At 35.3% G+C, this 27,437-nt stretch overlaps 2 protein-coding genes across 3 annotated transcripts; one reads left to right on the forward strand and one right to left on the reverse strand.

The window, feature by feature from the left end:
• Window positions 1-9,945: 9,945 nt before the first annotated feature.
• LOC110643301 (homeobox-leucine zipper protein ANTHOCYANINLESS 2) lies at window positions 9,946-16,035 on the forward strand. The gene is made up of 9 exons (XM_021795646.2): window positions 9,946-11,128; window positions 11,232-11,449; window positions 11,539-11,656; window positions 11,751-12,443; window positions 12,574-12,675; window positions 12,820-13,032; window positions 14,187-14,358; window positions 14,451-14,818; window positions 15,254-16,035. The coding sequence occupies exons 1-9, from the start codon at window positions 10,952-10,954 to the stop codon at window positions 15,653-15,655; spliced, it is 2,463 nt and encodes an 820-aa protein (XP_021651338.2). The 5' UTR covers window positions 9,946-10,951; the 3' UTR covers window positions 15,656-16,035.
• A 2,630-nt stretch (window positions 16,036-18,665) lies between these two features.
• Window positions 18,666-26,955, reverse strand: LOC110643293 (RNA cytidine acetyltransferase 1). 2 transcript variants are annotated; one of them, XM_058152370.1, is made up of 27 exons: window positions 26,830-26,955; window positions 26,547-26,658; window positions 26,355-26,446; window positions 25,939-26,110; window positions 25,724-25,846; window positions 25,062-25,235; window positions 24,737-24,844; window positions 24,508-24,641; window positions 24,329-24,422; window positions 23,992-24,090; window positions 23,624-23,760; window positions 23,385-23,482; window positions 22,739-22,862; window positions 22,560-22,647; window positions 22,372-22,471; window positions 22,245-22,297; window positions 21,865-22,041; window positions 21,752-21,789; window positions 21,550-21,643; window positions 21,033-21,212; window positions 20,843-20,939; window positions 20,684-20,753; window positions 20,463-20,607; window positions 19,794-19,922; window positions 19,511-19,636; window positions 19,246-19,311; window positions 18,666-19,176 (listed from the first exon to the last, which is right to left on the reverse strand). In XM_058152370.1, the coding sequence occupies exons 2-27, from the start codon at window positions 26,649-26,651 to the stop codon at window positions 18,955-18,957; spliced, it is 3,045 nt and encodes a 1,014-aa protein (XP_058008353.1). In that variant the 5' UTR covers window positions 26,652-26,658; window positions 26,830-26,955; the 3' UTR covers window positions 18,666-18,954. The 2 variants fall into 2 exon arrangements, with proteins under 2 accessions (XP_058008353.1, XP_058008354.1); XM_058152371.1 differs by having other exon boundaries at window positions 18,666-19,173; window positions 26,830-26,905.
• Between the last annotated feature and the right edge of the window lie 482 nt (window positions 26,956-27,437).

Raw genomic sequence — 27,437 nt, forward strand, 5'->3', positions numbered from 1 at the left:
AGTACCAATTATTTTAACCATTATTTAGACTTATCATAAAAATATCAATGTCATCACAATAAATTATTTCTAAGAATGAAAGAGAATTTATTATTTATCAAAAAGTGCTGAAACTATATTTATAAATATCACACTATAATTTAAAAGAATTTTTCAATAAGAAAATATTTCATTGCAAATTAGAAGAATTTTTATGAAATAAAATTAAAATTTAATAATTTTTTAATAATAAATTAAATTTAAGAAAAAAAAAAAGTGAAATGTAAAATGAAACGTTTTTAAATGTAAAGACTAAAATGTGCATTTCCATTATTTTCATTGACAAAAATTTTTTGAATTGGTGGATGATAAAAATAATATAAATATTACAATAATCATGGAGTTGCGCTTACCGTCTTTAAACGTATGAGACAAAAGATAAAGTTGGGTTGATATCCTTAATTACACCATCTTGTAGTTAGTCTCTTTCAATGGTCACCGCCGTTAACGCCGTTAGTGACATAGTCCTATACTCCTTTTCCATCTGCATGGTATGTCTCGGACTTTCCGGCAATTCACATTTCGGAAATTCTTAACCAACCAAATTTTAAAAAATTCTATCTTTTAATAATATCCATCATATTTTGTCAATAAATTGTAAAATATATTTAATAGACTAAGAGATAATCTACTGTATACTCATTAGAAATAATTTATTTTAAATTATAAAAAATGAGATACATATAACTGTGAGAGTTAATATATATACATAAAAAAAATATTTTTTATTATAAAAAATTAAAAAATTAATAATAGATTTTTGCAATGGGTTAGAATCCATTGCTAATAGTAATAAATTTTGTAATATATTTTTTATTTCTTTGTAATTATGAAATAAAATTATATGGAGCAATATTTTAATAAAATTTTACTGTTAAAATTTGTTACAAATCAATATTATTAATTTATTGCTATTTTTTGTAAAATTAAAATAAATAATTTTATAAATATTATTTGCAATTGTTAAAATTATTTTATTAAATTAGCAACGAATTTTGAAATTCATTGTTAATTAGCAACAAATTGTAATCTGTTGCTAATTTTATAAGGAAAAAAAATCACAATTAAAAATTTGTAAGTGTAATGAATTTCGAAATTTGTTTTAGAAAAATAAAATAAATTGTAGTGTTTAAATTTAAACAAATTTACAATACGTTGCTAATTTGCATATATACTTCTTCAAATACCACATGTACTTTTCTCATATTATTCGTTCACTTATTTTCTTACCTCAATTTCAATATTTCTTCTCTCTTGTTTTATTTTCTTCCAAATTCTATAATTTTTTTCCTTTTCTTTCATTCTCTTCACTTTATATTAATTTTCTATAATCATTTTCTTCCCTTTTAATTCCTTTCCTTTCCAAATCTCTCATTTTTTTTCATCTTCTTTCATTTTCTCCTTAATTTTTTATTTTTTTTCTTCCTTTTTTTCCATTTTTTTCCTTTTTATTTATTTTCTATCATTAATTTATTACTTTTTTTTCATTTTCTTTATAATTCTCCCGTTATTTTCTCACTTTTCATCTCATTTTCTTCCATTTTCTCTTATCATCTTCTTCACTTTTTTCCCATGCTCTCTTATTTTCTTCACTTTTATTATTTACCTTTTATTGTTCATTTTCATTTATACAATTTTTTGTTCAATTCATTTTTCACCATAATTTTTTTTTTGAAATAATAATTTTTACTTTCATTGTAATGCATCTATAATAACTATTAGTGAAAATTTATATATTAATTAAAATTTATAAATCAGTTATAATATTAAAATTTTATTGTTAAAATTAAAAATTTATAATATGAAAAAAATTGTCCCTTACTAATAGCAATGGAAGTTATCAATCCTAGTGTAACACCCCAAATTTTTAAATAATTATTTTTGTGTGTAGTTATATAATTTTCACTGATTTGGCGGGCTCAGGAGGGGCCATTTGATATTGATGAGATGTGGATAAGGAAGATGTGATTTAAAAGTGTTATTTGGATCATTTTGCAGGTTGAGTAGGTCCTAGATATAGGGGGAACTCTACCTGATTTTCGGCAAAACTTAGAATATTCATTAATTCTTTAAAGTTTTGCTTTAAGTAAATATTGATAAATTTTTGATATAATGTTTAGGTTAGCCTTCCTTATCCGTCCAGCTATTGCAGTGACTTTCGGTTAATTTGTGAGTAGATATTAATTTCATTTATAATTTTAATATTATTATATATTTAAGCCATGCTCATATATCACTTATACATATATGTATATAGTAAAGTGTATGTGGTGAGTATATGGATATGGGTAGGACGAGTAGACGCGGCTGAAGCTTGACTCGCTGGGACCGATCCTTATTATGGATAAGTCGGGGTAGGCACGGCTTTGAGTTGATCTCGCTGGCCCCCGCATTTGGATATTAAGAGAAAGTTTGGCATTGAGTTGATCCCACTAGCAGAAGTTGAAACTAAGAGAGCTATATAGGGGATTAGTTCCCATATATATATGTTTGAGTATGAATGTGACACATGGATGTGTGAGTGCTTCAGATTGCCTTTGATGTGATTATGACTTGATCTCTTAGAAATGTGTGAAGATAATGCATTTCACTCTTAGGATGCACTAAACTCAGATAGTTATAGAAATTGTAGGTAAAATTAATATCTTGCTCTATGAGTCGAACGCTCACTCTTGTTCACCTTATTTTTTCAGGTTACAGGAGAGCTTATTATTGTGTTTAACTTGTTTTCTTTCTCGCAAATCCATTAATTTCTATTTCCATTATTTGTATTGTTAAATTTAAATTCTAGATCCTCTCATATGTAGAACCATTTTATTTAGCTTGGGACTGTAAGATTAATTATTTTGGGATTGTAAACTTATTAATCTTTTTATGTGTAAATGTGTGGATGGAAGGCTTGTTGGATGAGGGAGTGGGACTCTCATTTGATTTTATATTGATTTTTGGATGATTGTAAGGGTGAGCTGAGCTCCCAAAATGGTTTTATTTTAAGATTACAGGTCGGGTGAGTCAGGAACTCCTCGTTGGATAGTTAATATTATGGCCAGACTCTGTCCGATTGATTTCTTGAAATTGAGCTCAAAATATGGGCTTCATGGATGGGTTAGAAATTAGTTGGGCTTACTACGGGTTTCAGGGGCCTTATGCTGACCCAAGTCCTAGTGCCGGTCCGTGAGTTCAGGTCATGAAAATAATGGTATTAGAGCTTAGGCATTAGATTCATGGAAAAGAGTATAATTGGAAATGTAAAAGGAGTCTTGTTAGGAGGTTACATGCGGATTATAAGATCCTATTTCATCTTCTTCTGTAACTCCTTATTTCTAGCTTCTGCATTGTACCTCGGGTAATATAAGAGTGCTTCAGTTAGTGTTTTGATTTTCGTGGAGTACATAGAGATATGAAATAGAGTTATAAGATATGTTGAGATTTGCCATGGTAATACATACTCTAAAGACAACTATGTTTTTGTCAGTATGGAGCTAAAGATGTGCCTATCTAGTGTAAGGTACTAGTATTTAAAGGTGAGTTATGATAGCATAGCTGCCTTAGATGGGAGTGAGGGTACCACTGCTAGCAATTATCAGTGGATGGCCCAGTTAGAGTAAGTGTATAGTATTAGTGAGTTCAAAAGAGATAAAAGGTTCAGAAAATCTAGTATGTGGGACGTACCATAGTAACTATATAATGCTCTCGATGTTTATGCTTTAAGCTACAGATTACAGTACCAACATGAGATTATTGTGTAGAGCTATGTGCTTCCCCGTGGTGCACCATGATTAGGGTATTTGTAAACAACCTCTATTTTGGTACAGTTATGTCAAGACAGAGCTCTATTTCTGTAGAGAAGTTAGGAAAACTCCTAGTTAGGGTTTAAAACCCTAGAGATAGAACATCAAAGGTCACAGTTGGGTGATAATTAGAGTCAGTAACTCAGTTATCCTACTTTGAGCGTAGAGTTATAGTATAAGTGGCACAAGACTATAGGTATTTAGCATGATTACAGTGTAATAATGACACCTACTTGGTGGGATCATCTAATCTCTGATATGAGATCGTTGGCAGTGTTAGCATTATGATGGACGTATTACCTAAAGTTTAATAAAGATAGCACCTCCTTCGTGTGACAGTGGAGCGTAAGTACGGCTCTACTCCTTAAAGAAGACTAGAGGTTATGAATGACATTCGTAGCCTACAAAATGACATTCTAAGAAAGTTTACAATATAAAAAGAGAGCAGATAACCTTGTATAATTGTGGTAATGTGGTAGAGGTAATATCTCTCTTGCAGTTAGTTATGATATAGAGTATGATAATGTTTTCTCAGGAGAGACAAAAGAGTACCACTAATATAACGATCTGTAGAATGATGTCCTTAATAGGATTGTAGTGTGATAGGAGATAGTGGCTCAGGTACCCCCCTTAGGGAGAGTACAATTTTCATTGTAAGGATTATAAGAGATTAGATCATGATGGATGCAAAGTTTTAGAGTAGCGAGGGAAAAAGGAGATCCTATAGATTCCCTTCTTGAGGTATTAGAGGGTAGTTTGTAGTTAAGCAAAGGAAAGGACAATGGCTGCAAGTCAGTGAAAATAATTCATTGAATATCAGTAGATAAAAGGAAATATGGAATGAAAATTTAGATAGTTGGTTTCAAATGTAATGGAAGAGAAATTTGAATGGTAGTGGAAGTGCTAATCAGAGTGATAAAAAAACCAATTCTGAGTAGTATAAAGGTGAAGACGACCTAGTAGAGACACTGAAAAGTATAATTATCTAGCATAGCTGTCAGGTCAAGAAGAAGCATGGAGCTAAGGAACAAAGTAATCAAAGTTCTATTTTGGATAAGATAAAATAGATAAATTAAAGAGCAAATCGAATAGCTAAGAATAGGACAAGATTAGAAAGATCAAAGTGAGATATAAAGTACATAAAATGTTATCTTGGGCAAGGTAAATAGAATGAACCGAAAAGTAATATTAGAAAGCCCAGAACGAGATTACATAAGTGAGAATAGTTATCAAGATATAGGATTTAGAAGTGTAGAACTTAGAGCACGTCATAAGTCGAGCAGTGTCAGGAGCCAAAACATGGAGTTCAAAGTTGCAGGATATGGATCGAACTCTGTCTATTCCTGTTTCCAAGATGGAGTAGGTAGCACTGGGATAAGATCCATTTAAACTTTTAACACTATGAGAAAAGTTAGTTGAGGAATGCAACCAGAGCAAGCAAAGGTTATAGGATGTGCAATGGTGTCTTGAACTGTCCTATTAGGCAAAGGAGTGAATTAATAAATAGTAAGTTAAATAAAAGGTAAAAATGGAGTATAAGTAAAGATAGTAAATCTTAAGATGGTAAGTCAGACAAATTGGTGGTACAACAGAAGGATTGTTGCAACTGATATCTTATAGAAAGAGATGGTAAAATTTCAAGAAGAAGACCAAGAGACATAGGTTGAACATTATTCTATAGATAACAATGTGTTGATGACTGTAGGAGGAGATTTCTCTTTCTCTTCAAGTTTAGCTTGTGCTTTTGACTCTAGAAGACTACATAAGCAAGGGAAATTATGTTGAGGTGACCCAGTATTTAAGAATTTGGTAGGCACTAGTTTATACACAATTTCTCCAGAACGAAATGATGGTAAGTGCATACTTAAGTTCAAGGATTAAAGGACAAGTAGGGTAGTGACTGGAGATAAATCAAGTTAGTTACCGGGGCTTGCAACCCTTCTGAACTATAAGTTAGAGGAAGTATTATTTGTGAAGAGGTTTTAGTGGATGAAATTATTGTTAATGGGTAAATTTGAGGCTGAAGTCTGAAAAGCTGTAGGCAATAGATGTAGCTACATCAAGAATAATGAATATATAAAGTATCTTATCTAGGATTGTAGTACAACACACATTTCTCACTGCTATGACAGTTTAGGTGAAACTTATAGGTTCAAAGATACCTATCTAACCATGAAGGGCAATTCCTTATAAAGGATAGTAGGGGATGATAATATTTTGATGGTCATGTTAGGAAGGAGAAACAGGAAGAATCATCTATGGTGAATGGCCTGTGTTTCATAAAATAAGTAGTAGGTTAGTACTATAGTATGATACTATATGGTGGATGTGCTAGTGAAAGCCAATCACAGAGTTAAGATTAAGAAATAATAAGAATGTGTATTTCTATATTCATGGAGTGAAAGAGTTTAGTTTTGATGGTAACAAAGTTTAGCTCCATACAACTTAGTGTCAGCCATCAGTGCTGGAAAGATGTTGAGGCGTGGATGTCAGGAATAGTTGGCACTTGTAAGGGACACATTTGTTGAAGGTACTGATGTGGAGAATGTACCTGTTGTCAAAGAATTTATAAATGTGTTTCCTGAGGAGCTTCATGGATTACCATCGGATAGGGAGATAGAGTCTGTATAGATATTGTGCCAAGTACAAATCCTATTTCTATGCCCTCTTACAAGATGACACTAGTAAAGCTAAAGGAACTGAAGGAGCAACTACAAGAGCTGTTGGACAAGGGTTTCATCCGGCCAAGCACTTCACCTTAAGGTGCTCCTGTTTTGTTTGTGAGGAAGAAGGATGAAACTTTGAGATTGTGTATTAATTATAGACAGTTGAACAAAGTGACTGTTAAGAACAAATATCCACTTCTTCGAATTGATGACCTATTTGATGAGCTACAAGGAGCAAGGTACTTTTCAAAAATAGATTTGTGGTCAGGTTATCAACCCCTGAGGATCAAAAGTGAGGATGTGCCAAAGACAGCATTCAGGACTAGGTATGATCATTATAAGTTCCTAATGATATCTTTTGGGCTTACTAATGCACCAGTGGCCTTTATAGACTTAATGAATAGGGGGTTTAGGCCGTTCCCTGGTCGCTTTGTCATTGTATTCATAAATGACATTTTAGTGTATTCAAGAATCGAGGAAGAGCATGCATAGCATCTGATGATGGTGTTACAGACATTGAGGGAGCATTAGCTGTATGCAAAATTTTCGAAGTGTGAGTTCTGGCTAGAGAGCATCTCATTCTTGGGATATGTGGTTTTTAGCAAAGTTATTCAGGTGGACTCTAAGAAATTAAAGCAGTAACTGATTGGTTTAAACTTATTATAGTCACCGAGGTGCGAAGTTTTGTAGGCCTAGCAGGTTACTATAAGCATTTTGTGTAGAATTTTTCAGAATTGTAGCTCCTTTAACATGGTTGACTCAAAAGAATATCCTATTCTTATGGTCAAATGAATGTGAGGAAAGTTTCTAGAAGCTTAAGGACTATTTAACTATAGCTCTTGTATTGACTTTGCTGGTGAGTGGAGAAGGGTATAAGTGTACTGTGACGCTTTTAGAATTGGTTTGGGGTGTGTCTTAATGTAGCATAGAAAAATAGTGGCTTATGCTTCAAGACAATTAAAGAAGCACAAGCAGAACTATCCCACTCATGGTATGGAAATGAAGGCTGTAGTCTTTATACTAAAAATCTAGAGGCTTTACCTATATGGTGAAATGTGCGAAATATACACCGACCATAAAAGTTTAAAGTATATTTTTTAACAGAGGGATTTAAATTTGAGACAGAGGAGATTGATGAAATTATGCACAATGGGTTACATAAGATAGGCAGGAGTTGGTACAATGACCTCATGGCAAAAAGTAGACTAGAAGCTCATAATATCACAGAACTAAGAAGTACAAGTGCTTTTATCACAGAGAAAAATCTTACTAACGCTTCAATGGCCAAATAGGATTAGCAATGATTTTTTATAAGGTGCATGCAAAGGTAGTTATTTTAGAAGGATGCTTCATGAAACATTATATAACAGGAAGTGTAGATCTCCTCTGTGTTAGACAAAAGTTCGAGACGCAAGAGTACATGATTTAGATCTGGTGCAGTATACTTCAGAGATGGTTTCTTTGATCAGGGAATGTTTAAACATAGCTTTTAAACATAGCTTTTAACAGGCAAAAAAATTATGCAGATCCCTATGGTTAAAGTCCTATGGAGGATTCACTTAGGAGTCAGAGTGGGATATGCACAACAAGTACCCATATTTATTTGATATGTAACTCTGTGTTATTGTTCTACCTTGTGTAAAATTCGAGGACTAATTTTTTTATAAGGGGGAAAGAATGTAATACTCTAAATTTTTAAATAATTATTTTATGCGTAGTTATATAATTTTGACTGATTTGGCAAACCTAGGATATGATATTAATGAGATGTGAATATGGAAGATGTGATTTAAAAGTGTTATTTGAATCATTTTGCAGGTTGAGTAGGTCCTAGGTATAGGGAAAACTCTACCGGATTTTCAACAAAACTTAAAATGTCCATTGATTCATTAAAGTTTTGTTTTAAGTAAATATTGATAAATTTTTGATATAATGTTTAGGTGAGCCGAGTCAGTCTTCCTCCTTTGCCCAGCCGCCGCATTGACTTTCAGTTAATTTGTAAGTAGATATTAATTTTATTTATAATTTCAATATTATTATGTATTCAAGGCATGCTCATGCATCACTTATACATATATGTATATAGTAAAAATTAGGCAAGCATTATATTGTATTTATTTTTAATGATATTGTTGTGATTATTTTATATCGATCTGAAGTTGTGTGTGTAAGTTGGTGTGTATCTAGTGTGTATATGGATATAAGTAAGACAGGTAGACACGGCTGAAACTTGACTTGCTGGGACCTGATCCTTATTATGGATAAATGGGGGTAGGCATAGCTTTGAGTTAATCTCGCTGGCAGAGGTTGGAACTAAGAGAGCTGTTAGGGGATCAACTTTCATATATATATGTGTGAGTATGGATGTGACACACGAGTGTGTGAGTGCTTTAGATTGCCTTTGATGTGATTATGACTTGATTTCTTGGAAATGTGTGAAGATGATGCATTTGACTCTTAGGATGCACTAGACTTAAATAGTTATAGAAATTGTAAGTAAAATCAATATCTTACTCTATGAGTCAAACGCTCACTCTTATTCACCATATTTTTTTCAGGTTATAGAAGAGTTTATTCTTATGTTTAACCTGTTTTCTTCCATGTAGGTCTATTAATTTCTATTTCCATAATTTATATTGTTAAATTTGAATTCTAGATATCTGCATACTTAAAATCATTTTATTTAACTTGGGACTGTAAAATTAATTATTTTGAGATTGTAAACTTATTAATCTTTTTATGTGTAAATGTGTAGATGGATGACTTGTTGGATGAGGGAGTTGGACTCTTATTTGATTTTATATTGATTTTTGGGCGATTGTAAGGGTGAGCTGAGCTCTCCAAATGATTTTATTTTGAAATTACAGGTTGGGTGAGTCAGAAACTCCTCGTTTGATGTCCATGTTATGGTCGGACTTTATCCAGTTGATTTCTTAAAATTAAGCTCAAAATATGGGCTTTATGGATAGGTTAGAGACTAGTTGGGCTTACTACAAGTTTCGGAGGCCTTATACTAACCCAAGTCCTAGTGCCTGTCTGGTCAGTGAGTTCGGATTGTGACACCTAGTTTATATTTTTCTTACAGTGAAATAAAACTAATTTCAAAGAAATTGAGCTTTATAATAGCAAAATACATGTTTTGAATTATAAATTATAAAAGTTTACATATGTTAATGAACTTGTTAAGGTAAATATAGATAGAATCAATGGATAAATAGAAAATTTTTTATTTGTTGAAAATGAAAATATAGAAATATTCAGGAAAAAAATACAATAAATTAAAATTAAAAAGTTAAATTTATTTAATTAAACATATAAAATTTCAGCTTAGGCAAGTATTTATTGCCAAAAACATATATAAAAAAGATGAAATATTTAGGAAAATAATAGTGAATTCCGTTTAGAGTTTATACAAAACCCTAAAAATAGAAGTGCAGCTGTCACTAGACAGGGAGGGAGAGAGAAAGAGAGAGAGGGAAAGAGAGAATGAGTGTGCAGTGCACTGAGAAGAAGAGAGGAAAAAAAGGAAAGAAAGGCGAGATTTTTGAAGCAAGGGATGGATATGAAAAGCTGAGTTAAAAAGTGAATCGCTTTTGTATACGTGATGAAAGGGTCAAAAAAGCCCTTTCATTTTTTTTCATTGTTAAATTCACAGACTTTGAGACAGAAAAACAGAGTCAACCGACCCTTTTGGAGCTTTGTATTTGTAAGGCTTCGATAACTCCACCGAGGCACATCGCCTTTTATCTTCTCTTCTCTCCTCTTCAACCCTTCTATTCTATTTTCATCTTCTCTCTCTCGCTTTTCCTTCTCTTTTTTCATTTCTCTCTGCAAATCTTTTGTTTTCTTCCTTTTATCATCTTTTCTCGCTAGTCTGCTTCTACACTTTCTAAGTTCAGTACACTCGAGGCTCTTCAACCATGCAGCCAAGCAGATATAATTATACTTCTTCCGAGAACTAGGGTTCCTCCCTCCTTTTTTCTGTTCTTTCTTTAGGCTAGAGAGTGATTAGTTTTTAGAGAGAGAGAGAGAGGGATAGAGAACGAAGTGCTAAGCAGGAGTTTGAAGGGGTTTCGCTTGCCTTCTTTCTCTTTCTTTCTCTCTGGAAAAAAAAAAGTTTCTGTAGAGAGGAAGTTTGAGACATTTGGACATTTTTCCTTGTGTCTCCTCTACCTCTTTGCCTTTCTTTTCTTTCATGTTTCCAATATTAAAAGATTTGTATTACCAAATACCGTTTTTCAACTTTTAGACTATTATTTCTTGATTTTCAATTTTGGGTTGGCTTGTTTCGGTGCTGATATTCATGGGTCTGATTGAGAAATGGAGCAAGTTTGTTGACGATTGCCGTGTGAGAGAAGTGCTTGTAAATTTTTAGAGAATAAGAAGCAAATCTAGACGGGATAAGTGACATACTGGGAGTAGATATTGGGGTAAAAAAAGGCTTTAATCAAGTTCATGAGTTTTGGGGGTTTCCTTGAAAAAGGTAGTCCTGGTGGTGGAGGTGCAAGAATCGTGGCAGATATAGCATACAGCAGCAGCAACATGCCCACTGGTGCAATAGCTCAGCCACGCCTTATCCCTCCTTCGCTCACCAAGTCCATGTTCAACTCCCCTGGACTCTCTCTAGCTCTCGTACGGTCTCCTCTCTCTCTCTCTCCTCTCTTTTTCTTTGTTGACGAGCACCCGTTTTGAGGATTCTTGGCTTGCATTTTTTTTTTTGTTCATTTTTGTTTAGCAACAACCCAATATAGATGGTCAAGGTGACGTAGCTAGAATGGCCGAAAACTTTGAGTCAAGCGGTGGTCGGAGAAGCAGAGAAGAAGAACATGAGAGCAGATCTGGGAGTTATAATATGGATGGAGCTTCCGGTGATGATCAAGACGCCGCTGACAATCGTCCAAGGAAGAAGAGATATCACCGACACACTCCACAGCAAATTCAAGAACTGGAAGCGTACGATTTTGATCCTGTGAATTATTGCACGGGATTTCGGTGATTTTTCTTACCATGATTTTTTGCTTTTTCTCCTCCGTCTTTTTCAGCCTGTTCAAGGAGTGTCCTCATCCTGACGAGAAACAAAGATTGGAGCTTAGCAAAAGGCTTTGCTTGGAGACCAGGCAAGTCAAGTTCTGGTTTCAAAATCGCCGAACCCAAATGAAGGTAACGATGCCAAATAACTATGAGTGCTTTTTTCCCTATTTCGGCACCAGATTTTTGGCTTGACGTGGAAACATGTCTATTGGTTTTGCACCAGACCCAATTGGAACGCCACGAGAACTCATTACTCAGGCAAGAGAACGACAAGCTTCGGGCAGAGAACATGTCGATTAGGGATGCTATGAGAAACCCAATTTGTTCCAACTGCGGTGGTCCTGCAATTATCGGTGATATTTCACTCGAAGAGCAGCATTTGACGATTGAGAATGCCCGCTTAAAAGATGAACTGGATCGTGTTTGCGCCCTTGCTGGCAAGTTCTTGGGTCGCCCCATTTCTTTATTGACTACTTCTATTGGCCCTCCGATGCCAAATTCAAGCTTGGAGCTTGGTGTTGGTGGCAATGGTTTTGGTTGTTTAAGCACTGTTGCCACAACGGCACCTTTGGGGCCTGATTTTGGAGCTGGGATTTCAAACGCGTTGCCTGTGGTGACCCAAACTAGACCACCAACAGCTGGCGTCACAGGCCTTGATAGATCACTTGAGAGATCTATGTTCCTGGAGCTGGCGTTGGCTGCCATGGATGAGTTGGTTAAGATGGCACAGACTGATGAGCCTCTTTGGTTCAGGAGCTTGGAGGGTGGTAGGGAAATATTGAACCATGAAGAGTATATGAGAATTTTCACTCCTTGCATTGGGATGAAACCTAGTGGGTTTGTTTCTGAGGCTTCCAGGGAAACTGGCATGGTAATCATCAGCAGTTTGGCACTTGTAGAGACTCTGATGGACTCGGTGAGCTGTTTAATCCCTTATTGAAATGAAATGTTTGTGATTTTCATCCTAATAAATTTTTATTTAATCTGCTTCATATCTTTGCTTTATTTCATGGGAAATAAATGTTTGGTTTACATCTCTTCTCTAGAATCGATGGGCAGAAATGTTTCCTTGTATGATTGCTAGGACATCTACCACTGATGTCATATCCATTGGAATGGGGGGAACTAGAAATGGCTCACTTCAGTTGGTAAGCCAACGTTTTAGTACTATAGTTCTATAATAAATCATTTGTTTCCTTTTTGTGGTGTCTGACAATTGCTAAGTGATAATTAATCCATGTTATTTAGAACTAATTGCATTCTTCATTTTAATATATAATAATCTCATTCAGATGCATGCTGAGCTCCAAGTTCTATCTCCTTTGGTCCCCGTTCGGGAGGTCAATTTCCTCCGGTTTTGCAAGCAGCACGCAGAGGGTGTGTGGGCTGTTGTTGATGTGTCCATTGACAGTGTCCGAGAAACTTCCGGTGCACCAACATTTGTGAACTGCAGGAGACTTCCTTCTGGTTGTGTGGTTCAAGATATGCCTAACGGGTACTGCAAGGTAACGATCATTAGTGTGTTCATTTTTATGGCCATTGATCAGTAACTTAAAACACCAGTTTGGGCCTGTGGGTGTTCTTCATCCAGCGGTTAATGAATTTGTTGAGTTAATTGCAACATTGGAGGTTTACTTGATAGCATTTAATTGAACGCAAAGGTCATAAATCATGAGCATTTGCGTTCCCAAGCGACTTTAGGGCTCATCTATCTAAGAGTTTTTGTTTTGTCTCGTAATTGCTCACTGAATCCCCACACTGTCATTAGCCAATTGTTTAGTCTCTCCACGAAACTGAACCTTCCTAGGGTCTTATTATATTGACTTGGATGCTTCCTCTGGTCTCAAAAATAAATTGCATAATTTGCAAGTTTCAACAACTAGGGTTCTTAAATCATTTAATTATTCGGCAAGGTATTATTTTTATGCATAGAAGCCTCCATTACCCATATTTTGGTGCCCTTGAACACATTTATTTCATATCCTTTTGCATGTCAATGCCTAGTTAATAGTATCTTTAAACATGGGTTGAATAAACTACAAATTTGATGTTTCTATTCCAATCTTTGATGCTGTCTTGGCTATCCCTATCATTACTATATATTTTTAGTAATGTGATCTGGTTCCAGCCTTATGATATATATATTTCTTTCTTCTAACTCAAACAGACCTTATAGTCAAACTCCAAGACTGGCTTAATTTGTTTCCACATGAGTTTCCAAATATTTTATTTAGATATAGACAACACTACACATCTCGATGTCACCCTCTACACAGTATCTTCTTTCTTCAAATCTTGCTGCTTTGATTCCAATCCTTTCATTGAGCCCAACCTCAACCATTTCGGAGATTTGCCTCCATTTTTAGAGAGAGAGAGAGAGAGAGAGAGTTTCATGAATAATATAATAAACTATAAATCTCCCACTCCCAATATATATATATATATATATATATATATATATATATATATATTGAGAAGAATGGAAGCGGTATTTCATCATTATATCATCATCTTGAATTTGTAATCATTAGCTGACAGGAAAATAGGAACATAATCTTTAGTCCTAAAATAATAAAATGAAGGAATCTTTTTTAATAATAATAACGAGTTCAACTTCTCATTATGTTGACTTTTTTACTCTGCCTGCTAAAATGCATAGGTTACATGGGTTGAGCATGCAGAATATGACGAGACTCAAATCCACCAACTCTACCAGCCGTTGATAAGTTCCGGTATGGGCTTCGGCGCCCAGCGATGGGTCGCCACCCTTCAACGCCAAAGCGAGTGTCTAGCCATTCTCATGTCCACTGTTCCCACCAGAGACCACACAGGTTAACATACAAATTCTCATTATTGGAGCTGAATGAATATATAAAGAGTTTTTGTTTTTTTTTTTCTTTTTGACAAAGAGATGATGATGCAGCGATTACTTCGGGTGGGAGAAGAAGCATGCTCAAGCTGGCTCAGAGAATGACCGATAACTTCTGTGCTGGGGTGTGCGCGTCAACGGTTCACAAATGGAACAAGCTGAACGCAGGAAATGTGGATGAAGATGTTAGGGTGATGACTAGAAAGAGCGTGGATGATCCCGGCGAGCCACCGGGTATTGTATTGAGCGCTGCCACTTCAGTTTGGCTACCTGTTTCTCCTCAGAGACTATTTGATTTTCTGCGCGATGAACGGCTGAGGAGTGAGTGGGACATCCTATCCAATGGTGGACCCATGCAGGAGATGGCCCACATTGCCAAGGGCCAGGATCACGGCAACTGCGTCTCCCTTCTACGTGCTAGTGTATGTAATCTCTTCCTTTCTTCTCTCTATCACTCTTTTTTTTATTTATATAAAATAAATGGTCACATGGGGTAAAAAGGGAAAATGGCTGATGTGTTCCTGATTGTAAAAAGGTCAAATTTGATATTTAGGGGTTGGGAATTTGGAAGTATCTAGTTGGACAGTTGTTTATTTTGTAAGCTTTGATAAAAGTCAAAATGTAAAAACACCTGTCACCTTTCTCTTCTCATCTCTCTCTTTCATTTCTTTTCTTTTCTTTTATACAATATTATCAAAAAAAGCTGTGTGTCGCAGGGCTTGACTCTCACTTCTGACAACGTATAGATTTGGTAAAAAAATGGCACTTGTTGTAATTTATACTCAAATCTAGGGGCTCTTTTCATATTTACAGATTTCTTTACTTTTTTTTTTGGCAATTTTGTACGTATTTGCCAGGCCATGAACGCGAACCAGAGCAGCATGCTGATCCTGCAGGAGACGTGCATAGACGCAGCGGGTTCGCTTGTAGTGTACGCTCCCGTTGACATTCCAGCCATGCACGTGGTAATGAACGGTGGAGATTCTGCTTACGTAGCTCTCCTTCCATCGGGATTCGCTGTTGTCCCTGACGGTCCTGGCTCCCGTGGGTCCCCTACTACGCCTAATGGCCCAACTGGTAATAACGGTGGTGCTGGCGGCCAACACAGAGTGAGTGGGTCCCTTCTGACGGTGGCATTCCAAATTTTGGTGAATAGTCTCCCTACGGCCAAGCTCACTGTAGAGTCGGTGGAGACAGTGAACAATCTCATCTCCTGCACTGTCCAAAAGATCAAAGCAGCGCTTCAATGTGAAAGCTGATTCATAAACCCATGCCCGTAGTGTCGTTTCCGTTTTTAATCCTTTTAACATAATCATGTCTCTTTATGCATTATTTAGTGTGTGATTGGTGGTGGCGGTTGGCCTAAGTGTGTGAAAAAAAGAGTTTGATGTGTGAGTGAGACTAATAGTGAGTTTGTGGGTGTTGAGTCAAGAACGAACCTCGCGTGGAACTCCTTGCATGGACGTTAAAAAGGGTAGGAATTGTGTCTGTGACTCGTGTGCATGCACAGTGCAAAAGAGCAAGGGTGGTGGTTCGGGTATTGACTCAGGTCTACCCCTGAGTTTGGCTCGCATTAGTAAAAGAAGAAAAAATAAGTTCTAGATCATGGACTTCTTATAATCCAAATCTCTTTTTCTTATTTTGTTGGGTTGATTAATGATGATTACAATTCTCACGTCCTTTATTTATGTATTATTAATCCCAATTGCACTGACGGCTTCGACTAGTGGGATTGTTGCTTGTGATTCACGCGCAACAGGGAACGTGACAGGTGAGAAAGAAACGTTTAGTGGTGGAGAGGATGGTGGGAGGAAGACGAGGGACTGGGGCAATAAATGACGGACAGAAGTTGTTGGGAGAAAGCGTTGCTGTCATTTAATGCTGAGGGTTTGGCGGTGTCTAAAGCTACGTGTACAAACCAATGAAAGCTATACACGTATACGTTAAGTCTTTAGCTGACGGACAATGGAGTGAAGAGGGTCTTCCATGGGATAGCAACGTTGTTTGGTGGTGGTTTTTTATTAGCCTTATACCACAAGAAACTAAATTACACTCATATTTCTTGAAGAAGCTATGAACTACCAGGGCTTGGAAAATGGAATAGTGTGGAGGGCGTTCACCTTTTCCTAATCTGCCAAAATTCAACAAAAGAAAAACGGTGGGGGGGGTGGGGGTGCAAAATAAAACCGAAAATAGAAGATCTTCTTGCGTATCTGGCTAAGATCATTGGACCTCTACCTATCCATCACGCAACCTGTTGAAGCATTGTCTGTGAACGATAATGCATGGTGGGTTAGATTTGCTCTGGCAGGAAAAAGAAAATGTATGGAGACGCACGTGAGAAGGCGTCCATGGAAGAAGAAATAGAAATAGAAAGACAAAGAAGGCAATAAAGTCAAGAAAGTGAAAGGCTATCCGCAAAGAGGGAATGGGGAAGGTGGTCCCTTGAAAGGGTTTTTGGGACAACTTCAGAGTTCAGATCCCAACCCTGTGGCCCATCACCTATGGGCTATGTCATTCAATCTTCATTAGGTCCAAAATGTCCTCCTCCGACACATCACATATCCCTTCTTCAGCGTCTCCTTCGCTTCCCTTCCCCACCCATCACCTGCACGTGGAGTGTGGCTTCCACTCCATGCTTTCATGCCTAATCCATTCCCACCTCCTCACTCTTCCCCCTCTTAGATTTAATGTTAATTATGATGAACCTATACTATACAGACATTCTTGCCACTGTATTAAAAATTTAAATTATTAACAAAAATGTAATTTTAATTTCTTATAATGTGACAATTTAAGTGTCATTAATTAAAAAATTTTGACAGAATATTGATTCAATGAGCTATTCTCACAATACTAACAGTAATTTTCTATTCAACAAATTTAATTAATTCAACCATTAAAAATAAGTTCTCATATTTTGATCCAATTTGACTTTGGATACATTTTGAGATTGTTTTTGTTTGTGTGAGTAAGACGTGTACCCATGAATAATTTTGTCTACATACCCACTTTTGAGATGTTTAATATTCTCATTGACAAAAAGATTAAAAATACCTCAAGCTTATATATTGCTTCAATTAGGCACAAAATACCATGCCACAACTTGATGTGATTTTTTGTACCTAAGTCAAAAATGCCAAAGGAACACCTTTTTTTCTTCAATGATAAACTTTTGCTATGGACCCAACTATTGACTTGAGAAATTCAAAAAAAAAAAAAAAATCATAAAAAATCATGTAAATTTTTTTGCTAATAGATAACCCTTTATTTAATTAGACAAAACCTAACATTTCATCATCAATCAATGACAAACAATAAAAAAGATGGTGGCCCATTAAGGAAATTCCTCAATTTGATGTGCATGGTTTCTCATTCATATATGGCTTTCATTAAAATGAAACAATATTAAGTTGATAATTAATAAGTTAATTATTTCTCTTCTATTCACTTTTAGCATTAATTATCTAAACTTTGTAATATGCTTAATAAGAATTTTCTCTTGAAGATAACAATATTTTCAGATTAATTTTTATACATTAAAATTAAATTTTTTTTTTTACCAGAACAATTATAAAGTACTCTTAATTAGTCATAACAAATATAATATATTAATTTATTCTGCCTAAACAATCTAATTTGTCAAATAATTTATAGCATGAATTAACAGATGGGGTGTGACATGCAAGGAGGGGACGTGTGGATTTGGCCTCAAATAGAAAAGGCAATTGCTCCCTTTAAGTCAATAATTTGCCAAGTTAGCTAGCAGTCATGTTTCGGTTTCAGAATCTCTTTGCAATTTCCATGTACTAGCTTAGCTCTATTATGAGTTGTAAAATCCCTTCTACACGAGCCTCTGAGTTGAAACAATCACACACCCACACACACACACACCCACACAATCTGTTAGCATTCAGAAAAGATCGAGTAGTGGACCATTGCCATCAATCATGCCTCACCGGATTATGTATTTTTTTTTTTAATGGAGCTGTAATTGAACAAAATCAGACAAAAAAAAAAATTCAGGAGAAAAATGAGCTTTTTTCCTAGATGCAATATAGAATAAAAAAGGAAGGGCTAAAGAGGGAGGGGCGGGGGTTGGGCGGTTGGGTGGGTGGGTTTGGTTGTGGGCTCTTTAATTTTAATTTGTCCATATATTGATGTGATAAGTGCTGGAAGAAAGGCTTCTTTTTTATTTCTTCTTCTCTTTGATGGATGTACTAAAATTCAAGGGGACGCTGTCTTCCAATTTCATATCAGATCTTCATGTGTTAGATCTTCCTCACAAATCCCATTATAAATATGATGCCAAAAAGTTTGTTGAATCAATTTGTTATCTTGTCTTTTCTAATAAGAAAAAGTGTATTGTTGTTTAATAAACAATTAATGATAATATATCAATTCAATTGACCCCATTTCTGTAATGGACTTCAGAGTGAAGTCCAAACCTATTCATGTAAGCGAATTTTCTCCAGCCCAATTAATCTCTTGCAGTTGCTGGCCATTTTGTAAAGAGAATTGGCTTAGCTCAAATGGTCTTCCTTGATATTGTCTGGATTTATTTTTTCTTCTTCTGACTTTTAGGAGTTCTTTCAGGCCTCTTGCGCTTCTCTGATGCATTTCTGTTAGACTTCACACTAAGAATGCCACTGGCACTGGCAGATATTGTACTACATTTTTTAAGAGCTTGCTCAAATTCATCTTCTCTATCCTCAACGGAGTATTGCTGTATTGATTCTGGGTTTAGCAGACCTGCATTCTCTATTCTCATCCTCTCCTGCTTTCATAACAAGAGTTTTCAGTCTAATGAACATGGGAAAAGAATATCTAAGACAGCTGAAGCACTTACCATAAATTTCTGTGCACCATCATTTAAATCTTCATCAACTGACACACTATGGGGCTCCAATGCAACCTAATGCCATAACAGATCAGGATCACTGGCTGATATAAGTGGTAGGAAAACATAAGAAAAGGAAAAAGTCCAAATCTCTATCTTTCAGCCAATTCTAAGAGAGAGTGAGAGAAAGATTTGTGTACAAGTAAACTGAAATTAATGCTTTTCTTTAACTCAATGCAGTTTTGGAAGACTTAGCAAGATTCTTCTAGCTTACCTTGCTTTCATGAGGGAAACTCGTATCCAATTCTTTGGTTAGAACATCATAAAAATAATTGCAAAATTTTACCATAACCTTACGGAACAGATGCAGGACTTGCTGCCTTTCTATCTTCATTTTCTCCTGACAAACATAATACAGCAGGAGTGAGGGTAAATATAAACCGAAAATGGAAAATGTAAGGTATAAGCAATGAAATTCATAGAACTAGCAGAACTATGCAATAGTCACATAAACTGTTGTAAGGGGAAGAAAGAGGCTCAGAATTCGATATTCAAACCTCAATGTAAGTTATATCATGAAGCTGCAAGCCCATGCATAATAAAAGAGATGCTTGGAGATGTGATAATGTAATTGGAAGCTTCTCATCAAAGTAGTAATAGGCCAAGAGTGGCACAAGATGCTTGACCTGAATCACATTTTAAAACAGAAGAAAATTTTCATTTATCTCAATCAACGATTTTATGGCCAATCACATCCTAAAAGAATGACCCAATTAATAAATAAGTAAATTCTTGATATATATAAACAACTTAATAAAAAAAAACAACAACAGCTAACATAATAAGTAAATTCTTGATATCTATAAACAAATTGATAGAAAAAAAAAGAATTAAAAACAACAACAGCCACCATGGTAAATGACAATTGGAGATTATCACAGAATACAAGATATGAACAAAAGGGAACTAATAGCTGTTCCGTACTTCTACACCTTGATCTGACTTCAATTATTTTACTATTCAGATGTTAAATATTAGTAGAGAAACAAATAGGTCAAGAACTTTAAAGTGCCGCCATATACTTTTGATGCTAGTCCATCTATTAGAGATCATAACTCAATGAACGCAGATAATCATTAGCACCATAAACGAAATAGTGAAAAATAAATGCAGCCGAGAGTGGATAGCAAGGCCTATTTCTGATAGCAGCTATTCAGTTATCTCACCTTCCCATAGTCTTTGCGATTGTTAGCATAAGATTCCAGCAATTTCACTTCATCTGGAGAGCAAATCAAATTTACCAAAATAGAAGCCTTTTCTGAACATAATGCAGTCTTATTTTCTGAAAAGTTGACTTTTGGATCTAAAATACTACAAAGAAATTGGCAAATTAGTAATACAGGCAAACTTATTTGTTCCTAATAGAATTGATCATTCACAATTTTACCTCATAGCAAGCTTGTAATCTAACTCCCGAAAGCATGATGGAAGGCGTTTCACAAACTTTCTTTTGAAACCTGCAGAAGGCCATGATGCTTTATGAAGATACCAACAAGGCGGAAGAATGACATTTACCATGCAACCAATTTGCTACCAAGAAACTCACGCTGATAGAAAGGAGAAAGAAACTTGTAAAGATGTTCAAAATCATCAATCTCCAATGGCTTCATCACCATGCAACTATGCTCGCCAGTTGTGTTATTCTGATACATCAAAGGATAAAATTCATCAACTGAATGACACCTGTTGATTTGATAAGTTTAAAAAAATATATTTAAAATTGCGTAACTTCTTACTGGATTATCACATATGTAAAAAGGGGTAAATTTGTGTTTCTTCCAGAAACAGAAAAGATCCCTGGTAAGCCCAAAAGAAGCACTGATGTAATTAACTCTTTCAGGTAATCTTTCACAAGGATGTATCAGCAAAGGTGGAAGGTTTTCTCTAGGAGCAAAGTTTTCTTCTAACAGTGAGACCTGCAAGTATAATTGTTAGCATTATGACCACTTGTGTGACTTCTCACTAGACCCAAACTAGTAAATAAGTTGCAGCAAGCCAAACTCCTACCTGACCCACCCAAAACAATAAATAAATTGATGAAAGGGATAAACTCTGAGAAAAAAAAATTCCGCCATCACCATGCCCGACAATGATAAGGAAAGGTAGACGCTTTGCAGTCATCAACAGGAAATTATTTAACTTTGCGTATGAAGGAGGAAAGAAAAGATTTTTTTTAATTGATTATCTAGTTACAGCCTTTCTAAAGGTTAATCCGACCAAAATACAGTAACCAACATCAGTAAACAACCAAACCTTCTTTGCTGCCTTAATGATGTTGTCATGAAGCGTCGTTACATTCTTTTCAACATTTGTTTCATCAACAGCAGTCAACTTTCCCTCATAGTATCTGAAGTTGATGGACAACATTAATTTTGTGTTAAAAGTATGATCAACAGTAAAATGATAAGAACATTGCTATCTTTACGACAAAAGAGAAGCATGCGTACAAGCATACCTTGTTAGAAGATCCAAGGCTGCTGAACCATATCCTTGCTGTCAACCAAACACACATAAATATTAGAAGGATAGCTATCAGCAAGAAATAAAGATGGGATGTCTGAACAGTACCCCTAGAGTGCTGGGATGAACTGCTATTCTGACAATGCGAACACCTGAGAAGTTTGGAAAATCTGTATTCTCAAACTCTTCACAAAACTTCCACGGAATTTGATCACCAGAAGGCAGGCGCCCCATTTGCAAGCTCTGAAGTGCAGATTTACGTGAAATCTCTCCTTCAAGGCACACCTGTGTAAATAAAACAGAAATTCTTGCATCAAACAATTATGTGATGTATACCAATGATCATATTCATAATTAAGGAATTAGCTTCAACAAATGCAGAATATCAGTGTCTTGTGAAGATCCAGAATGAGGGAGAAGAAGAATGCACATGTAATATTGACAATCAACTAGAAAAAGGAAAGTCATTGATTTTGGTTTACACTGACCTGGATAACACACAAAATGTCTGGAAGAATATTTCTTGTCTCATCAACTGGTCCTGCGAAAAGTAGCTTCTGTGAACATCCACCCAGGAGGAATACACAACGCAAGAGTTTAGAGTTAAGAACATACCAAGCAGTACAAATAGATGGTGAGCTGGAGCATCTGCCATTAGTTGCAGATCATTAGGAGAGTTCTTGTAGTGAGATGAAACATAAAGAGCCATCATTCGCTGTAAAAAAAAATTTTAAATTAGAAACAAATGCAAAATAATACTAAAGAAAATAGGAAGCCTCACTTATACTTGCAGATTCAAATACCTGTAGAAATATTTCACTTTCTTTGTGGAAGGAGAACAAGGTGTCTCGATTTACAAAATACAAATCACATTCCTTAGGATGAGGGAACCTATAAATTCAACAGAAAGAAATGGCATTGATAACAGAAGGAAAAAGAGAAGAATTTAACACTTCAAGCTTCTCAACAAAATGATGCCAACCTGCTTATAGCAGGTGTCGAATTCATAACATCCAAGCACAGTAAACTGTTAAGCCAAGACTCTATGGGATCCCCGGATGAATATCTGATGGGCTCCTTCAATTCTATCTTCTGGAATAGGTTACCTGCAATTAATTAGTTGTTTAATGCAACTTATCAGTTCTCCATGTGCCAGGTTTCATATTGAAAAGCAAGAGAAGAAATCCACACAAACGAGGAGAAATAAAGCAAAATTCAACATCATTTTTCATTTGAATTCCTTCAAAATGAAAAGAGTGCACAATCTATTGCTCCTTCTACAAATATTAGGTTAACAAGAAATACACCATGTAACTATCAAAAGCCGAAGGCACATTAAGTTCACCCAATGCCCCTGCATATCAGGGGCACCAAGGATGAATTGCCCTTTTCTTGAAGAAAGTCAGTTTCAGCAACCTCCATATGTATGAAGCTTTTTCTAAATGAAAACTCTCTGCTAAATTCTTCCCTACAAATTGGAATCATCTAGAGAACTTCTTTCAATAAAATAAGTTTCTAAGAAAAATAAATGTCATCAGCTGCTAAATAAAGTAGGCCTCAGTATTTTCTGCAAAATAAGCCTTAAATTAACATTTGAAAGACATGATTGAATAGAAGCTAAATTTTACCAGAGTGACTGGAACTAGCAGCACGAGCAGGATTCTGACTTTTCGATTCTAAGTGACTGAGAAGCTTCAGTGACAAAGAGCGCCCCGTGCCTTCATATCTGAAACAAAAACAACTTTCTTTTATTAAAACTGCCAAATATTAAGATTTATTTTCCATGGAAAAATTCAAGAAGGTTCATGCTTGAAAATTGGTGAATCTATATGTACTATGGAAAAAGATGGATGGATGCACATCATACCCACTAACGGTAGATGATATAAAGACCAGATATTGTCCTAGCAATGACTTGACAACAGGCAATGGAATAGCTGCTGCTTCATCAATAACCAGAAGTTCAGCTTGGGAGAGCTTTACATGGTCATGAGGCTGGATATACTGTTAAAAGAATTATTAGAAAGCAAAACAACACCTCACAAAAATTGGACAGGAAAATTCAGAAGATGCTGCAAATAACATGCAATATTTTATTTTACTGTACCAGCGGAACAAAGTGCAAACTCATTGACATAGAAATAAAAGTTGAAAGAGAGATTCATCTTCTTCACTTTGCATCATATTAACAGGTTTTCCTGAATACTTCTGAAGAAAGGAGAAATTTTAACAAACCTGAACTATTTGGCTGTGTTCCTTGTAAACATTTATTTGCGTAATTGTCTTTCGAAACTCCAAATCTGTACTTCTGACCAGATCATAATGCAAATGCTCCTGAAAACTAACAAAAATATTTTAGCCCCCCTTCCTGCCCCCCATTTATGAGAATTAAAATAATAATAAAAAAGCAACAGAAATTACTGAAGGGATAATCAATTACAAATGAAAACCACGTTCTGCGTTCATATATATTCAGCAAGTTCATGTGAGATGGAAGGATAAAAGCTGAAGGAACTGATTGTCATGGCCAAGCATTATAGGCTGATGACAATCAACAGTGAGAAGTACAAACCTCAAAATTCAATGAACGCAGTCCCTTGCAAATGAAGTCAAACAGTGATTTCAAGTTTTCGGGGGAAGGAGCAGTAACAAAAATGCGCGAATACCTGCATACCACTATGCTTTTTTAGTTAGACAAACTAAAAATACAGTAAATGAATAATGCAAACTAGTGCATAGTGTCTGACCCACCCTGCAGCTATAGCACCTGCAATTGCCAAACCCAAAGCGGCAGATTTACCTCGCCCACGAGAAGAAATCAACGCGATAGTGCTTTGAAATGCCTTGTCCAAAATGGCATTAAGAAAAGTTGAAACAGCTTTTCCCTAAATGCCAGACAAAAATATAGTACAGTAAAGCAAGAAACTTATTATGACCAGGATAACTTTATGTTTTAAGTACATCGAGACATCAAACTAACCTGATCCAATGTTGTACATACTCCAAATAAAGGACCAGCTGGCAAAACATCATGAAGTTGTTCCTTCAAATTCTTTAATTCTTGTTCTGTTCCCAAAGAATCATGATCCTTTCAAAGAAATTACAAAAGTGTGAAATGAACTTAGGCACATCAAAGCATCGTACATTGATTTTTATGTGAAGTTTTCAATTTATTCCAGTGCATTCATAATTATCAATAGATGGCAATTAGGATAAATGTCCATGGCTGTTTTCTTAAATGTTTTTTATGACAAGGGGAATTAATAAAGTTTTATTCTTTCTTGGAAAAAAAATGAAGAGATTACCTCAGAAACAGATGGCCTAATGATGGACTTCGTATGTGACGAGATTGGCAAAATATTAAGTTCATCATCCATGATCAAGCATGCGTTACATGATGCAAGAGATAATAGAAACCGTTCATTGAACCGAGGAACTATTTCAGAATGTGACTCCGTTCTAAACCTTTCATGAACATCCTGAGCAGATCAAAAAATAAAATGCACTTTATTTCTATATACTGGTATTGACAGATTTTGTTAATGTTTAATGAAATAAGAGAGTAGAGTCATGGCCATTTACATAAGAAAGTTCATGACAATATAGAGACTCCACAAAAAAATTGCCAATGATAAGAATGACAAAATACAGTTACTACGCCTCAATGGTTCCTCTCTCCTCTCTCTCTCTCTCCACACAAAAATCAAAAGAAAAAAAAAAGGTGAGAGCAATCAAGAATGATCTTTCTTCTAAGATGTGCATAAAAATTCCAACTAAGCCCATGATTTTTCTTCAGCTTGAATCTGGTGCTACCTGAGAGATATCTAAAACTAAGTATCCCAAGTTATACTACTGTGTAGCTAATCACAAAAAGATAACAAGTTCTTCGCAGATTCATTGTTAATTGCTGCAACTTGATTTGCCGATTAGCATTAATAGATATAAGAGAGGGAGCAATCCAACAAACCATGACCATTGTGCAGAGACTTGTAAGCGAAGAGAGTGAACTAAGAAGCAAAACGACCAAACCACCACCTTCGACAGTTTCAATAGTTCTTGCAAGAATATTTGGTGTCAATGCTTCAAAATCCTAAAAAACAGCAAGCAGATAAAGCAAGAGCAGCTTAAAAAAAGGATGAAAGTAGAAAATTTTTACTATAAGAAAAGAGAATGAAACTAAACCTGTAAAATGCACATGCAATATGTATTCCCGAGTATTCTCTCTGAATCCCTATACAAGCAATAAGAAACGGCTCCACTTTCAACAAACAAAGAAAAAGGGTCGGCCTTTTCAGGATCAAGAAGTCCCCTTTGCATTAGCTTCTTCACCTGCCTTGTGCGTTTTTTCTTGTGGCTGATTCACACAGGCATCAAATCAAACACATATTTAGACTAAGACTTCCAACTCTTAAACAAACGCAAAAAATTCAACCAATGAAGTGGTAACTTAATTAAGGCTGTTTTTTGATATGACATAATGAAAAATACACATCCTATTTTCCTTTTGCAATTTTATTTTTCTCTTGTATAAGTAATGAACCATGTCAGATATAATTTTTTCTACAAAAAAAAAAAAAAAAAAAAAAAAGATTACTAACCTGCTAATTTCCAATTTTTTCTCATAGCACCATAAAACGTTTGGCCTTGCTCTGATGAGAGCTTTGCTCAACAAGCAGTGAAGATTTACAATCTGCAACAAATTAATAACAAATCAAAGACAAAAAACCGAATTAGAAACAAGTTGACGTAATATTTATCTAAAGCAAATAAAAAATAGCATGAAATTAAACCTGATCACGAGACTTGTCGCCAATAATAACAAACATAGAGCGATGCCTAGCCTTTACACCATTCTCAATCATAGTCCTAATGCGATCATCAACTTTCTTCCTCATTTTGTACCTAATCAAACAAAAAATATATATATTTTACACTGCTCGTAAAATATATTTATAAGCATAGCTATATGTTAAACACATGCAAACCCACGTAATATTTATTAAAATTCCAAACCATCACGATGATATCGTAGTTCCAAACTGGATGGTCGGAAAAGAAGAGGGATTTACGTACCGACTCCGAGCAATGGGATTGGGCGAGAGCTTCGAAGAGTTGGTGCGGATGTGAGAGGGAAAGCGCGCTGTCTAGGGGGAGCAGCCAGCGATTACAGTTCTTTTTCTTTCCACTCTCTGTTGGAAATTTGACTTATTTATTATTTATGCGGACTAGTAGTGTAATTAGGAAAGTAGTGCTAATAATCCGGATAAAATCATAGACGTGCCAACTTAGGATCTGTTTGGATGGGGTAGAAAAAGTATAAATAATAAGAGAGATAGGAAAAAAAAAAAAAAAGATAAAGAGAGTTATAATAAAAAAATTTATATTTGAGAATGGGTGAATTAATGAAAAAATAAGAAAAAATGTTGTATATTCTTTATATTTAAGAAGATGTGAAAGAAGGATAAATTTAAGGAGGTATATACAAAGAAATATTTATAATTTTCAATTTTTTCCTCCTTACACTCCAAATTAGAGTGTAAGATAAATTAATATTTGAAAGATAAGTAAGGGTAAAACTTACCTTAACTTACCTTTATCTTTTATTAACTCACCTCTTTCTATAAGGACAAAATAATTATTTATCGCTACTTACCTTTATTTACTCCCTCACCCTCATCCAA

The sequence above is a fragment of the Hevea brasiliensis genome, chromosome 9, assembly GCF_030052815.1.
Source record: "Hevea brasiliensis isolate MT/VB/25A 57/8 chromosome 9, ASM3005281v1, whole genome shotgun sequence".
Lineage (NCBI taxonomy): Eukaryota > Viridiplantae > Streptophyta > Magnoliopsida > Malpighiales > Euphorbiaceae > Hevea > Hevea brasiliensis.